At 42.1% G+C, this 12922-nt stretch overlaps 1 protein-coding gene across 2 annotated transcripts; it reads right to left on the bottom strand.

The window, feature by feature from the left end:
• Window positions 1-1823: 1823 nt before the first annotated feature.
• On the bottom strand, window positions 1824-11989 carry nrros (negative regulator of reactive oxygen species). Of its 2 annotated transcripts, XM_038973176.1 has the most exons (3): window positions 11887-11989; window positions 10245-10365; window positions 1824-3926 (listed from the first exon to the last, which is right to left on the bottom strand). In XM_038973176.1, exons 2-3 carry the CDS (start codon window positions 10350-10352, stop codon window positions 1974-1976), a joined length of 2061 nt encoding a protein of 686 aa, XP_038829104.1. In that variant the 5' UTR covers window positions 10353-10365; window positions 11887-11989; the 3' UTR covers window positions 1824-1973. The 2 variants fall into 2 exon arrangements, with proteins under 2 accessions (XP_038829104.1, XP_038829105.1); XM_038973177.1 differs by lacking the exon at window positions 11887-11989 and having other exon boundaries at window positions 10245-10604.
• Window positions 11990-12922: the final 933 nt, after the last annotated feature.

The following is a 12922-nucleotide window of genomic DNA, read 5'->3' as shown; positions in this document are numbered from 1 at the left end:
GTCATCTTCAACCTAGAGCTATGGAAGACCCACTTTTCATCACATCATGCCCAGATGACCAGATTAAGTTAAAGGTATACGAGCACACACTAAACTAGAGCTGAAGTGAAGAACATGAAGATTAAAGGTATGTGCTGTTTCTTACTTACTTGTATTATTTTTGGCCCATGTGCCGATCGTGAAATGTGGCCCGTGTGCCAGTTGACTGTTTCTTTACTGGGGTGCAGTCCAAAGCAACTTACAGTGTGTGTGTGTGTGTGTGTGTGTGCGCGTGTGTGCGTGTGTGCGTGTGTGCGTGCGTGCGTGCGTGCGTGTGTGCGTGCGTGCGTGCGTGCTGAACGACTGTGTCTCCTGAGATAGGTTGTTAGTGCTTTCTGAGCTGTGTAATTTCTTTCATCAGGTGTTGATTGGTGCTTCACTTTAGGCAGGGTTTGTTTGTACGGAGCATAGTGATTGTCAGTTTTAAACACAGTGAAAGCACAATACTTTTAGGAAATCCCTAACCTTTAACTGCTCTTAGTTCAGTACATAGGACTGAACTGACAACATAGCAAATGTGAAGGATAATGTTGTGCCGTAGTCTAACACACTTTTATACAAAAATTGTACCTTTCAAACCCATATTGCTGGAATACTGGATGTGGTCCCTGTGGCCAATGTTGTAGCTGTGCCTCACAAATGCGACTCGAGGCCAACCCCTCCTTTCTGAGATAAAGAACTGGGCAGTTGCTGCACATCTCAGCAAAACAGGAAATTTCATGTTTCCTCTGCCACTTTTAGCAACAGTTTGCATCACAAGACTTCTGCACACACATACACACATCATGTGCACACAATAGGCCCTTAGAAGCAGGGATTGTGTGAACCAACTACACATTGCGCCATCAGATTATAACAATGCAAAAAGGTCCAGCAAATTTATGGGAAATCCTGACTGGCTTCCGAAAAATGTATAGCACGCAGTTATTTATCACATCTGGTTTATTTTAGCAGGATACGGTATGTTTGTTTTATGTTTCCTCAATATGAGAAATCACCACATGTAGAGGAGAGTGGGGTTACATAATCAGAACTCATTTTTACACTTCATCTCCAAATCATCCTAAAGTATTTGATAATTTAAATGATGTGATTTATAGATGATTTGGATATGAAGCGCAAAAATGCTACTATAGGTACCATTGACTTGCATTGGATATGGTAATATCAGGAGAAAGGTTATAAACCTAACAAAACAACTTCAATTACTAATTTCACTGAACAACCAAATTCACTGAGAATACATTACATAGGATGAAGAAACAATACTCAGAGCCGCAACTCCATACTACACGTCAAACATAGAGAACTGATACTATATACTGATACTGATACTATCGTTGCTGGGTTGGGATTGGTGTGAGGATTTCTCATGTCTTACTCATTGTTAGAAAATAATTTGGTACTATAATTATTGAATATTATAATGAATCCTATAAATTAAAGTGGCCAATTTGGGTGCAATCAATTAGCTTAATTTCTCAGAGATCAAATTATATTTCAACAAAATAATGTTTCCGGAATGCTTATCTTATTTAACTAGGCAAGTCAGTTAAGAACAAATTCTTATTTTCAATGATGGCCTAGGAACAGTTTCTGTAGATAGAAACAGATACGGAGTGGCAGGTAGCCTAGTGGTTGGAGCTGCCTTGTTCAGGGGCAGAACGACAGATTTTTACCTTGTCAGCTCGGGGATTCGATCTTGCAACCTTTCGGTTACTAGTCCAACGCTCCAACCACTAGGCTACCTGCCACCCCCGTATCTGTTTCTAACTACAGAAACGATTTCAGAACAATCTGAGATGGTGGATGTCATGACTTGCTGAAATGACATGGAACGACCCATGTGCAAAACATCACACTTGGACAGAATGTACCATATTGTCTTAATCATTTGACCTTTCATCCACAACACAAGGAAGGTGACTGAAATGTCAGTATGACGTGGGCCTCCGGCATTTATTTTTAATGGCCTTGGGAAGCAGTCTGGGCCTGAAGGTGAGCAGGAAGATGACAGAAATCCCAACCAGGCAGAGGACAGGTACGATAAACAACAGGATGTACCAGTACACAGACTCCTCCTCACTCCCACCACATATTAAAGGGTTTAAAAACACCACTTTGTGTGTATTTTTTGTCATATCCTGACATGAAATGTCTGAGAGGTCGATGATATTGACCGTTTTCGCCCTCTCAAACGTCCTGTACCAGTCCAACTGGCAGCAGTTGAAAGTGTTTCCATTAAGAAAAACAGTCTGTAGTTTCAAGGCTAATGTGTTAGCCTGATCTGAGGGGACAGTGTTCAGTTTGTTGTCCCTCAGGTCCAGCAGCCTCAGCTCAAGGTGTTGCAGTGAAGCAGGGAGCTGAGTAAGAGAGTTTCTGGAAATGTTCAAAGACTTTAAGTGGTGGAAAGGAGAGAAGTCAAAGTCTCTCAGGCCTGTGTTTCCCAATCCTAGATGGTGTAAAGTTCTGCTGAGGCCTACTATCGATATGGGCTCAATGTTGAGTTCTGGGTTGTTAGACAGCTCCAGGTGTGTTAGAGGTGTCCCTGTGAACGCTAACGGTGGCAGTCTCCCCAGGTTGCACCCTGATAGGTGGAGCTGTCTCAGAGAGCTGATGTTTCTCCAAACAACACAGCCACCCCTGTTCCCACCCCCTTCCTCAAGGGAGCATATGCCAACTCTGTTAAAGCTGATATCCACAGAGCTGATGCTGGTAAGAGAGGAGAACAGTCTAGGAGGTAGACTCTGCAGGTCATTCTGGCTCAGGTTGAGATAGCTCAGTTTTCCTAACTCACTTAAACTACCTTGGTCAGCATGGAGCTCCGTCAATCTATTGTTGCTCACATCCAACTCGTACAACGTCCCTGGAAGTTTTTCCAGTGTTAGATTTAAAACCTCGAGACAGTTTGTCTGCATCCTGAGCCTTGCCAGGCTAGGCATTTTGCTGATAAACCCTTGGGGGAAGTAGCCCACCTGATTTCCACTCAGATCCAGCAGGTCCAGAGAGGAGATGTCACCGTGCAGGCTCTCGTCCCACAGCTGGGCTGTGACATTGGTCACGTTGCCCCTCAGGTTGAAGAACTGGACACTGTTGGTCCAGTTTGGGTAGCCAGCGGTGTCTGCCAGGTGTTCATAGAAGCTCAACCTGTTCTGGGAGAGATGGAGGTTCCTCAGGTGGCTCTGGATGGGCAGGAAGGGGAAGAAAAGGAGGTTGTTGTTGGTGAGATCCAGGGTCTCCAGATGGAAAGTTTCCTGGAGGTCCTGGTTGGCTATGAACCACTCAATGTTGTTGTGACTTGCGTTGAGCACCACGAGCTGGGTCATTTCGAAGTCCATCAGGCAGGCCAGGTGGTTGAAGGCCAGGTTTAGTCTCTGCAGCTTGTGCAGGTGGTCGAAGGCATCAACGATCTCAAACAGCATGTTCCTCTGCAGGTCCAGCTCTCTGAGCTGGTGGAGGTCGCTGAAGGAGCTTTCATCCAGCCTCAGCAGGAGGTTCCTGGAAAGGTTGAGGTACTCCAGGGACGTCATATTCTGGAGGAGGACCGAAGCTATGTCGTTTGTAAGCTGGTTTTCTGACAGATCCAGAACTTTGAGTCTAGACAGGGTGAGCAGTGCCCTGCTAGTTTCCTGGTATCCAACGTGAAGTTGATTGGCAGCTAGATTGAGGCTCTCTAGATGAGGTGAGTTGTGAAAGAATTTTGACCCCACTGTCTCCAAGCGGTTTTCTGCACAGCTTAGAGTGCGAAGGGAGATGTAGCGGGAGAGGGAGTCATCTTGTAACATCTGAATGTGGTTATGGGTCAGGTGGAGTTCCTCTATGTTGTCTGGTAGGTCCCTCGGCACAGATGAGATCTCACTATCACTACAGAGAGCAATCTTTTGGGTCTGCAAAGAGAAAGGGAGAGAAATTCAGTGTATGCGAGATCAATACAATTTAAAATACTTCATTTTATATGTTAAAATACTTTAAACAGCAAAGACAAAAAGTATTGTACCACAAATCAGACCAGAGAGTATACGAGGGTATAAAAGTATTTCATGTATGCATGAACGGAAACCCTGAGAACCAGCAGTAGCAGCAGTTTCCATGATAGAATTACCTTTGCTTATATCTATTGTGGTAACTTATGCTCTCTCTTCCCTTCAGAAATCAGAGTGTATGCTGCATTTCTTATGAAAATGTCATCAGAGGCACTTTTTCACAGCTTTCAGTGAGAACCACAAGCTCTGAAATTCATAATTCAAAGGAACTTTCTTTACTTGGTATTGTATGTTTATTATTTTTATTGAGAGTTACAGTGGGGCCTGAAATTATTGACACCCTTTATCAAGATGAACAAAAATGACTGTATGAAATATATATTTCAAATACTGAGCTATGTTGTAGGCTCCAAAAACTGAGCCTTTTTCTGAAATATTTTATGAGTTGGAGAACACATTGGGAGAGATCATAGACCAGGGTTATTCAACCGGGTGTCCGCAGCCCGAGAAACTGCAGGGGGTCCTCAAAAATAGTGCATAAAAAAAGGAATATCGCTAGCAATAATTTTGAATTACATACCTACAGTAGAAAAGAGGAGGATCTTATTTCTAATGATGTCAACTTATTTTTTAAAGTACCAATGCAGCCGCTTTTATCTCAATATCAAATAATTTCTGGGTAACAATTAAGTACCCTACTGTGATTGTTTTAAATTAAAATCATCAAAAAGAATCAAACATTTATTCTTAGCAAAGAGCAATTTCTCAAGCAAGAATTTTGCTAAGAATGTCTGGGAGTGGTTTGAGTGGGGAGAGGAAAACTGAAAATGTGCTGTTATTGGCAGAGAGGCTTGGAACTCTTTCCTATTGGTCAATTAACTAATTAATCGCATGGTGATGTCACCATGGAACGCCAAACTCCCTCCCACCAAAACAGGCAGAAATTTCAGGCGGTCTTTTCAAACAGCTCTTACACTAAAAGGGCATTATCATCATTTTCACAATTTCACAGTATTTTTACAGTTTCCCGTTGTGTATCAAGAATGGTCCACCACCCAAAGGATATCCAGCCAACTTGACAAAACTGTGGGAAGTCAACATGGGCCAGCATATCTATGGAACGCTTTCTACACCTTGTAGTTCATGCCCTGACAAATTGAGGCTGTCTGAGGGCAAAAGGGGGTGCAACTCAATATCAGAAAGGTGTTCCTAATGTTTTGTACACTCAGTGTAAGTAAAACACAGAGAAATCACAATTTTGACTGCACTGGACCTTTAACTCCTAATATTGACCAAATTACACTAATTGGAGCCAATTACACTCACACACCCATGAATAGTCTACCAATGCAGCAAGTGCCGCTGGATGCTGGTAAGTTTCCTTACCTTGGACATACATTTTTGCGAACGCAAGGCTAAACTTTGTTTAACCAGCTAAACAGCTGCAAAAGTGTTTGGAGTAACTTTCTATCTAATAGGCTATGTTAGAGTTGACATTTTAGAGTTGTCTCTTCCAATTATAATGTGGGGGGGGGGGTCAAAATAATGAAAAACTATCTACCAAGTCTATTCATGTTACTTCATTTACTTGATAAGACATTTTTGCTAACGTATGATGGGGGGGGGTCCCTGGGCCGCCGGTTTACCTGGGTACATTCATATTTTACATTATGGGTTTTTTTCTTCTTTTTTTTCTCTCATGTACTCTCATTTTGACGCCAAACTCACCACTGGTGTGCTCTATTTTCATGTCATCTGACCAATGCACCAATTCCTATCCAAGTGCCAATGCTGTTTAGCAAACTCCTGTCGTTTACATCAGAGCTCTTTGGCCAGTTTTGGGTTTGGGGTTTTGTGTCTGCAGGAGCAGAAAATAACCCATAAAATATAGTGGTGGATTTTTGATGTTAGTGGGCTATTTTGCTTCCACTGGTCCTTAGGCTCTTGTTAAGGTCAACGACATCATGAACTATACCCAGTACCAGGATATTTTAGCCAAAAAGCTGGTTGCCTCTGCCAGGAGTGGCTCTTCCAAATAAAATAAATCACATTTTATTGGTCACATACACGTGTTTAGCAGATGTTATTGCGGGTGTAGGAAAATGCTTGTGCTTCTAGTTCAGACAGTGCAGCAATATCTAACAATATCACAACAAATACATAATACACATAAATCTAAGTAAAGGAATGGAATTAAGAATATATAAATATATGGACGAGCAATGTCAGATCGGCATAGACTAAGATACAGTTCATAGTTTAGAATACAGTATATACATATGAGTAATGCAAGATATGTAAACATTATTAAAGTGACATTATTCAAAGTGACTAGTGTTCCATTTATTAAAGTGGCCAATGATTTCCAGTCTGTGTATGTAGGCAGCAGCCTCTCTGTGCCAGTGATGGCTATTTAACAGTCTGATGGCCTTGAGATAGAAGCTGTTTTTCAGTCTCTCAGTCCCAGCTTTGATGCACCTGTACTGACCTCGCCTTCTGGATGATAGCAGGGTGAACAGGCAGTGGCTCGGGTGGTTGTTGTCTTTGATTATCTTTTTGACCTTCCTGTGACATTGGGCGCTATAGGTGTCCTGGAGGGAAGGTAGTTTGCCCCCGGTGATGCGTTGTGGAGACCGCACCACCCTCTGGAGAGCCCTGCGGTTGTGGGTGGTGCAGTTGCCGTACCAGGCGGTGATGCAGCCTGACAGGATGCTCTCAATTGTGCATCTGTAAAAGTTTGTGAGGGTTTTAGTTGACAAGCCAAATTTCTTCAGCCCCCTGAGGTTGAAGAGGCGCTGTTGCACCTTCTTCACCACACTGTCTGTGTGGGTGGAACATTTCAGTTTGTCAGTGATACAGTTGAAGTCGGAGGTTTACATACACTTAAGTTCGAGTCATTAAAACTCGTTTTTCAACCACTCCACAAATTTCTTGTAAACAAACTATGGTTTTGGCAAGTCGGTTAGGACATCTACTTTGTGCATGACACAAGTAATTTTTCCAACAATTGCTTACAGACAGATTATTTCACTTATAATTCACTGTATCACAATTCTAGTGGGTCAGAAGTTTACATACACTAAGTTGACTGTGCCTTTCAACAGCTTGGAAAATTCCAGAAAATTATGTCATGGCTTTAGAAGCTTCTGAAAGGCTAATTGACATAATTTGAGTCAATTGGAGGTGTACCTGTGGATGTATTTCAAAGCCTACCTTCAAACTCAGTGCCTCTTGCTTGACTTCATTGGAAAATCAAAAGAAATCAGCCAAAACCTCAGAAAAAAAATTGTAGATCTCCACAAGTCTGGTTCATCCTTAGGAGCAATTTCCAAACGCCTGAAGGTACCACGTTCATCTGTACAAACAATAGTACGCAAGTATAAACACCATGGGACCACACAGCCGTCATACCGCTCAGAAAGGAGACGTGTTCTGTTTCCTAGAGATGAACGTTCTTTGGTGCAAAAAGTGCAAATCAATTCCAGAACAACAGCACAGTAAAACGACCTTGTGAAGATGCTGGAAGAAACAGGTAAAAAAAGTATCTATATCCACAGTAAAACGAGTCCTATATCGACACAACCTGAAAGGCCGCTCAGCAAGGAAGAAGCCACTGCTCCAAAACCGCCATAAAAAAGCCAGACTACGGTTTGCAACTGCACATGGGGACAAAGATCGTACTTTTTGGAGAAATGTCCTCTGGTCTGATGAAACAAAAATAGAACTGTTTGGCCATAATGACCATTGTTATGTTTGGAGGAAAAAGGGGGAGGCTTGCAAGCCGAAGAACACCATCCCAACCGTGAAGCACGGGTGTGGCAGCATCATGTTGAGAGGGTGCTTTACTGCAGGAGGGACTGGCGCACTTCACAAATAGATGGCATAATGAGGAAGGAAAACTATGTGGATATATTGAAGCAACATCTCAAGACATCAGTCAGGAAGTTAAAGCTTGGTCGCAAATGAGTCTTCCAAATGGACAATGACCCCAAGCATACTTCCAAAGTTGTGGCAAAATGGCTTAAGGACAACAAAGTCAAGGTATTGGAGTGGCCATCACAAAGCCCTGACTTCAATCCCATAGAAAATGTGTGGGCAGAACTGAAAAAGTGTGTGTGAGCAAGGAGGCCTACAAACCTGACTCAGTTACACCAGCTCTGTCAGGAGGAATGGCCCAAAATTCACCCAACTTATTGCGGGAAGCTTGGGGAAGGCTACCCAAAACGTTTGACCCAAGGTAAACAATTTAAAGGCAATGCTACCAAATACTAATTGAGTGTATGTAAACTTCTGACCCACTAGAAATGTGATGAAAGAAATAAAAGCTGAAATAAATAAATTCTCTACTATTATTCTGACATTTCACATTCTTAAAACAAAGTGGTGATCCTAACTGACCTAAGACAGGGAATTTTTACTAGGATTAAATGTCTGGATTTGTGAAAAACTGAGTTTAAATGTATTTGGCTAAGGTGTATGTAAACTTCTGACTTCAACTGTATGTACACCGAGGAACTTAAAACGTTCTACCTTCTCCACATGCTGTCCTGTTGATGTGGATAGGGGAGTGCTCCCTCTGCTGTTTGTTAAAGTCCACGATCATCTTCTTTGTTTTGTTGACGTTGGGTGACAGGTTATTTTCCTGACACCACACTCCCAGAGCCCTCCTCACTGTAGTCTGTCTTGTTGTTGTTGGTAATCAAGCCTACTACTGTTGTGTTGTCTGCAAACTTGATGATTGAGTTGGAGGCGTGCATGGCCACGCAGTCATGGGTGAACAGGGAGTACAGGAGGGGGCTGAGCACGCACCCTTGTGGGGCACCAGTGTTGAGGATCAGCGAAGTGGAGGTGTTGTTTCCTACCTTCACAACCTGCGGGTGGCCTGTCAGGAAGTCCAGGACCCAATTGCACATGGCGGGGTTCAGAACCAGGGCCTAAAGCTTAATGATGGGCTTGGAGGGTACTATGGTGTTGAATGCTGAGCTGTAGTCAATGAACAGCATTCTTACATAGGTATTCCTCTTGTCCAGATGGGATAGGGCAGTGTGCAGTGTGATGGCGATTGCATCGTCTGTGGACCTATTGGGGCGGTAAGCAAATTGAAGTGGGTCTAGGGTGACAAGTCAGGTGGAGGTGATATGATCCTTGACTGGTCTCTCAAAGCACTTCATGATGACAGAAGTGAGTGCTACGGGGCGATAGTCATTTAGTTCAGTTACCTTTGCATTCTTGGGTACAGGAACAATGGTGGCCATCTTGAAGCAAGCCAATAACCCCAAGCACACATCAAAATGCACAAAAATATATTTTTGCAAAGGCCATCTGTCTCCGGATCTGAAACCCGTTGAAAACCTGTGGTTTGAATTGAATAGGGCAGTCCATAAGCACAGATCGAATTATATCAAGGATCTAGAAAGATTCTGTATGGAGGAATGGTCTAAAATCCATCCCAATGTGTTCTTCAACTCATAAAACATTTTAGAAAAAGGCTCAGTGCCCCTAATCCTCGCAAGGTGAAGTATTGAAAGGTATTGTCAATCATTTTAAACAATCTCTTTCTCTGAGCAATTTTATTAGTATAAAACATTTGCTCATCTTTATCAAGGGTGTCAATTTCAGACCCTCACCGTGTACAATTTAGAAACCACTTAGAAAAGCTGTTATTCAATGTGCTACATGCCTATGAGTTTTATTATTGACCTGTGAAATATTCTCCATGTGTCTAAACATATCATTTTTATCAGTAAAATGGGGTATTTTGATTTGTCTAGTTGATGACAATAGTTATTGTATTTTCTCACAAGATTCAGATTAGTATAGGCTCCTATCTTGTAGATACACATTAAATATGAATGTTTGTCAATGTTTGGCATTGTACTTTATTTATTGATTGCATATTTGGATTTCTGTGACTTTCAAAGTCAATCAAATTAATTTGTGACTTTAAAAGTGTGCCACTCAATGTTATTTGTATTATTATTGTTAATAGTATTATTATTTATATTATTCATAATAGAATACATGGGACATAAAAGGTTCCTACAGGATCCTTAAAACCCTAAAAGGTTCCTCAGGGAAAAGGTTCCAGGAGGCACCTTTAGGGGTACCGCTGGTGTTACAATTAGATGAAGCCCTGAAGGTGCCTACAGGAACATTCTTTTTAGAGTGTATATTTTCTCCCTCTACGCTCTAATAAGCTTGTTCAAGAAATGTAGCTCTTACCAGTCTGCAGAGGCTGTGGTGAGGGTGGCAGAGGGCAGGTATTAGCAGGCTCCACAGGGTCCAGATGGTGAGATAGACCAGGGTAGGGAGTAGGCCTTGGATGGGCATCTTAACATCCTCACTGTGGGGGAGAGAAGGGGAGCAGGAGAGGACTGAGACTCAGAAAAGGAGAGGTAATCTATGTCAGGGTTTCCCAAACTCAGTGGTGTGACAAACAAAAAATGTCCAGTCAGCGAAAGTCCTGTGGGCGAAAACAGCTCGTTGATGACAGGTTGAAGGAGAATGACAAGAATAGTGCAAGTTACCAGACGAGCCACAAACAGGCAAATAACGGCATATTACAACAGTGGTGTGCAGAACGACATCTTGGAATGCACAACTCGTCGGTCCTTGTCACAGATGGGCTATTGCAGCAGACGACCACACCGGGTTCCACTCCTATCAGCTGAAAACAAGAAGAAGCGGTTCCATTGGGCACGTGATTGCCAACACTGGACAATTGAGGAGTGGAAAAACATTGCCTGGTCTGACGAATCCCGGTTCCTGTTGCGTCATGCTGATGGCAGTCAGGATTTGGCATAAGCAGCATGAGTCCATGGCCTAAAACCTGCCTGGTGTCAACTGTACAGGCTGGTGGTGGTGTAATGGTGTGGGGAATGTTTTCCTGGCCCACGTTAGTTCCCTTGATACCAATTAAGCAACGTTTCCACGCCACAAAGAATTCAGGCTGTTCTGGAGGCAAGGGGGGGGGGGGTCCGACCTGGTACTAGATGGCTGTACTTAATAAACTAGCCACTGAGTGTATTCCAGACAATATAACACCCACAGTCTCTCAACCATAAAAACAGAATAACAGCTGTATATCTCCATTATCTTTTAACCTTGATAAAGTTTTCAATGAATTATTTTCATACTGTAACCATTAAATCTGATCAATACTGTACTGTAATACTGTATATACCGAGAGTTCAAAAGGTATTCACACTCAAACCATAAGGACTAACCCAAGGAGGCTGAGATACAAAAAGAACATACTTAATTTAATACATGCTTGTCTGAAACGTAAGTTATTTTATTTTTAACACATTTCACTGTCACCCTTTGTATTCTTTTGAGCATTGATTAAATTAAGTAGGCCTAAATCATTTTTGCATCTCAGCCTCCTTGGGTTAGTCCTTATCATGGTTTGAGTGTGAATACCTTTTGAACTCTCCACTACTGTAGTAATCAAATACATTAATTAGGAATAATATATAAATCTACTTATAAATCCAAAATATTGAATTGACATATTACATATCTGAACAGATAATGCACAGTATAATGCTTTACAAGACGTTAACTAAGTGAAATTAACAAATAAGTTTTATCAATTTATAAGCAGATTGAGAAATACAACGAATTAGCATAGACTGTATAACGATAAGGATATTAAGCTACAAAGTAACATTCCTTGACTTAAGAGCATGAATGACAATACATTCAAAGTCACACTTTCTGTTCTGATATTACAAGCACGTACTGAGAAGTGTTCCATTTGCGCTGATGTTATTCATTCATTACTTTGTCAGACGCTGTTGAGTGTAGATAGGTCACGCACAGGTAGAGCAAGTGCACAGTGCACCATGCATCTACTACTTACGCTGGTGGTTAGGTGTGTGTTATTCAAGCCACTGACGGTTGAGCTCCTGACCATATTCTCTGGTTTGTTCGACGCAGCGTCGGTCGGTAAGTCGGGTTCTCATCTATGTGGAGCAGTGTGTGTTCTCTACATAGCGGAGCGGTGCTTTTAGTATTTGCGGAAGCAGGCAAGCAACGGAAACCAAAGTCACATGGACAAGCAAGATCATACATATAGGTTCGCAGGCCTAGGTCAGAGACATGCATGTCCTGTACTGCATTACACATATTCCATTGGAACTAGAAGATTCCCTATATTTTTATGTGATGCATTTCATGCATGCCCATAGTACATAAGTGTCAATTTATGTTATTTGCAGATAATAGACTTACATCAAATGCAACTTTATCACCTATCTGTTTCTATTTGGGAATTCTGGGTTAAAATACCTTTTTCAAAGTATTTTTTTAAATACTGTTGCAATGTGAAGCGCTTCATCCTCTCACAAAAAAACTGGTATAATTGGAAACCTGCCATCCACACCATGATTTGTGTGTGCATGTGTTTGTGTAGGCTTATCTTGTCTACTACGAAAACCTACCGACAAACCCCATTCTCACCTCTCACTCTCCAACTCCTGTTTCTGAACATCAGATACTACAGAGAGGAAACCACTCAACACTCACACCCTTCCTGCCTAGCTGACACTTTTGCAACAGCCAAGGGAACGATTTGATTCTTTGCATTTTGTTCAGCTACTTTGACACGTCATACTGACATTTACACTGTAAATACTCAACCAGCCCTCTCATTTACCATGAACCATTGGAAGAGAAACACAGCTTTTTTTCAGTAGCCTAGTACCTGGTTGTGGTCTTACTGACCATGACATACGAGTTTACCACCAAACAGATTAAAATTGGTGCAGCCCACGTGCTCTCTCTCTCCACACACACACACACATTGAGAAAGTACAGGTAATTACGTTTAATTCTGTGGCCTACAGCGTAGTTTGTGTCATGTATTTTCTCATAGTTCTGGAATTAGAATAGGGAAT

This window comes from Salvelinus namaycush, chromosome 33, assembly GCF_016432855.1.
Source record: "Salvelinus namaycush isolate Seneca chromosome 33, SaNama_1.0, whole genome shotgun sequence".
In the NCBI taxonomy this organism is placed as follows: Eukaryota; Metazoa; Chordata; class Actinopteri; order Salmoniformes; family Salmonidae; genus Salvelinus; species Salvelinus namaycush.
This window is presented reverse-complemented; position numbering and strand designations above follow the sequence as displayed.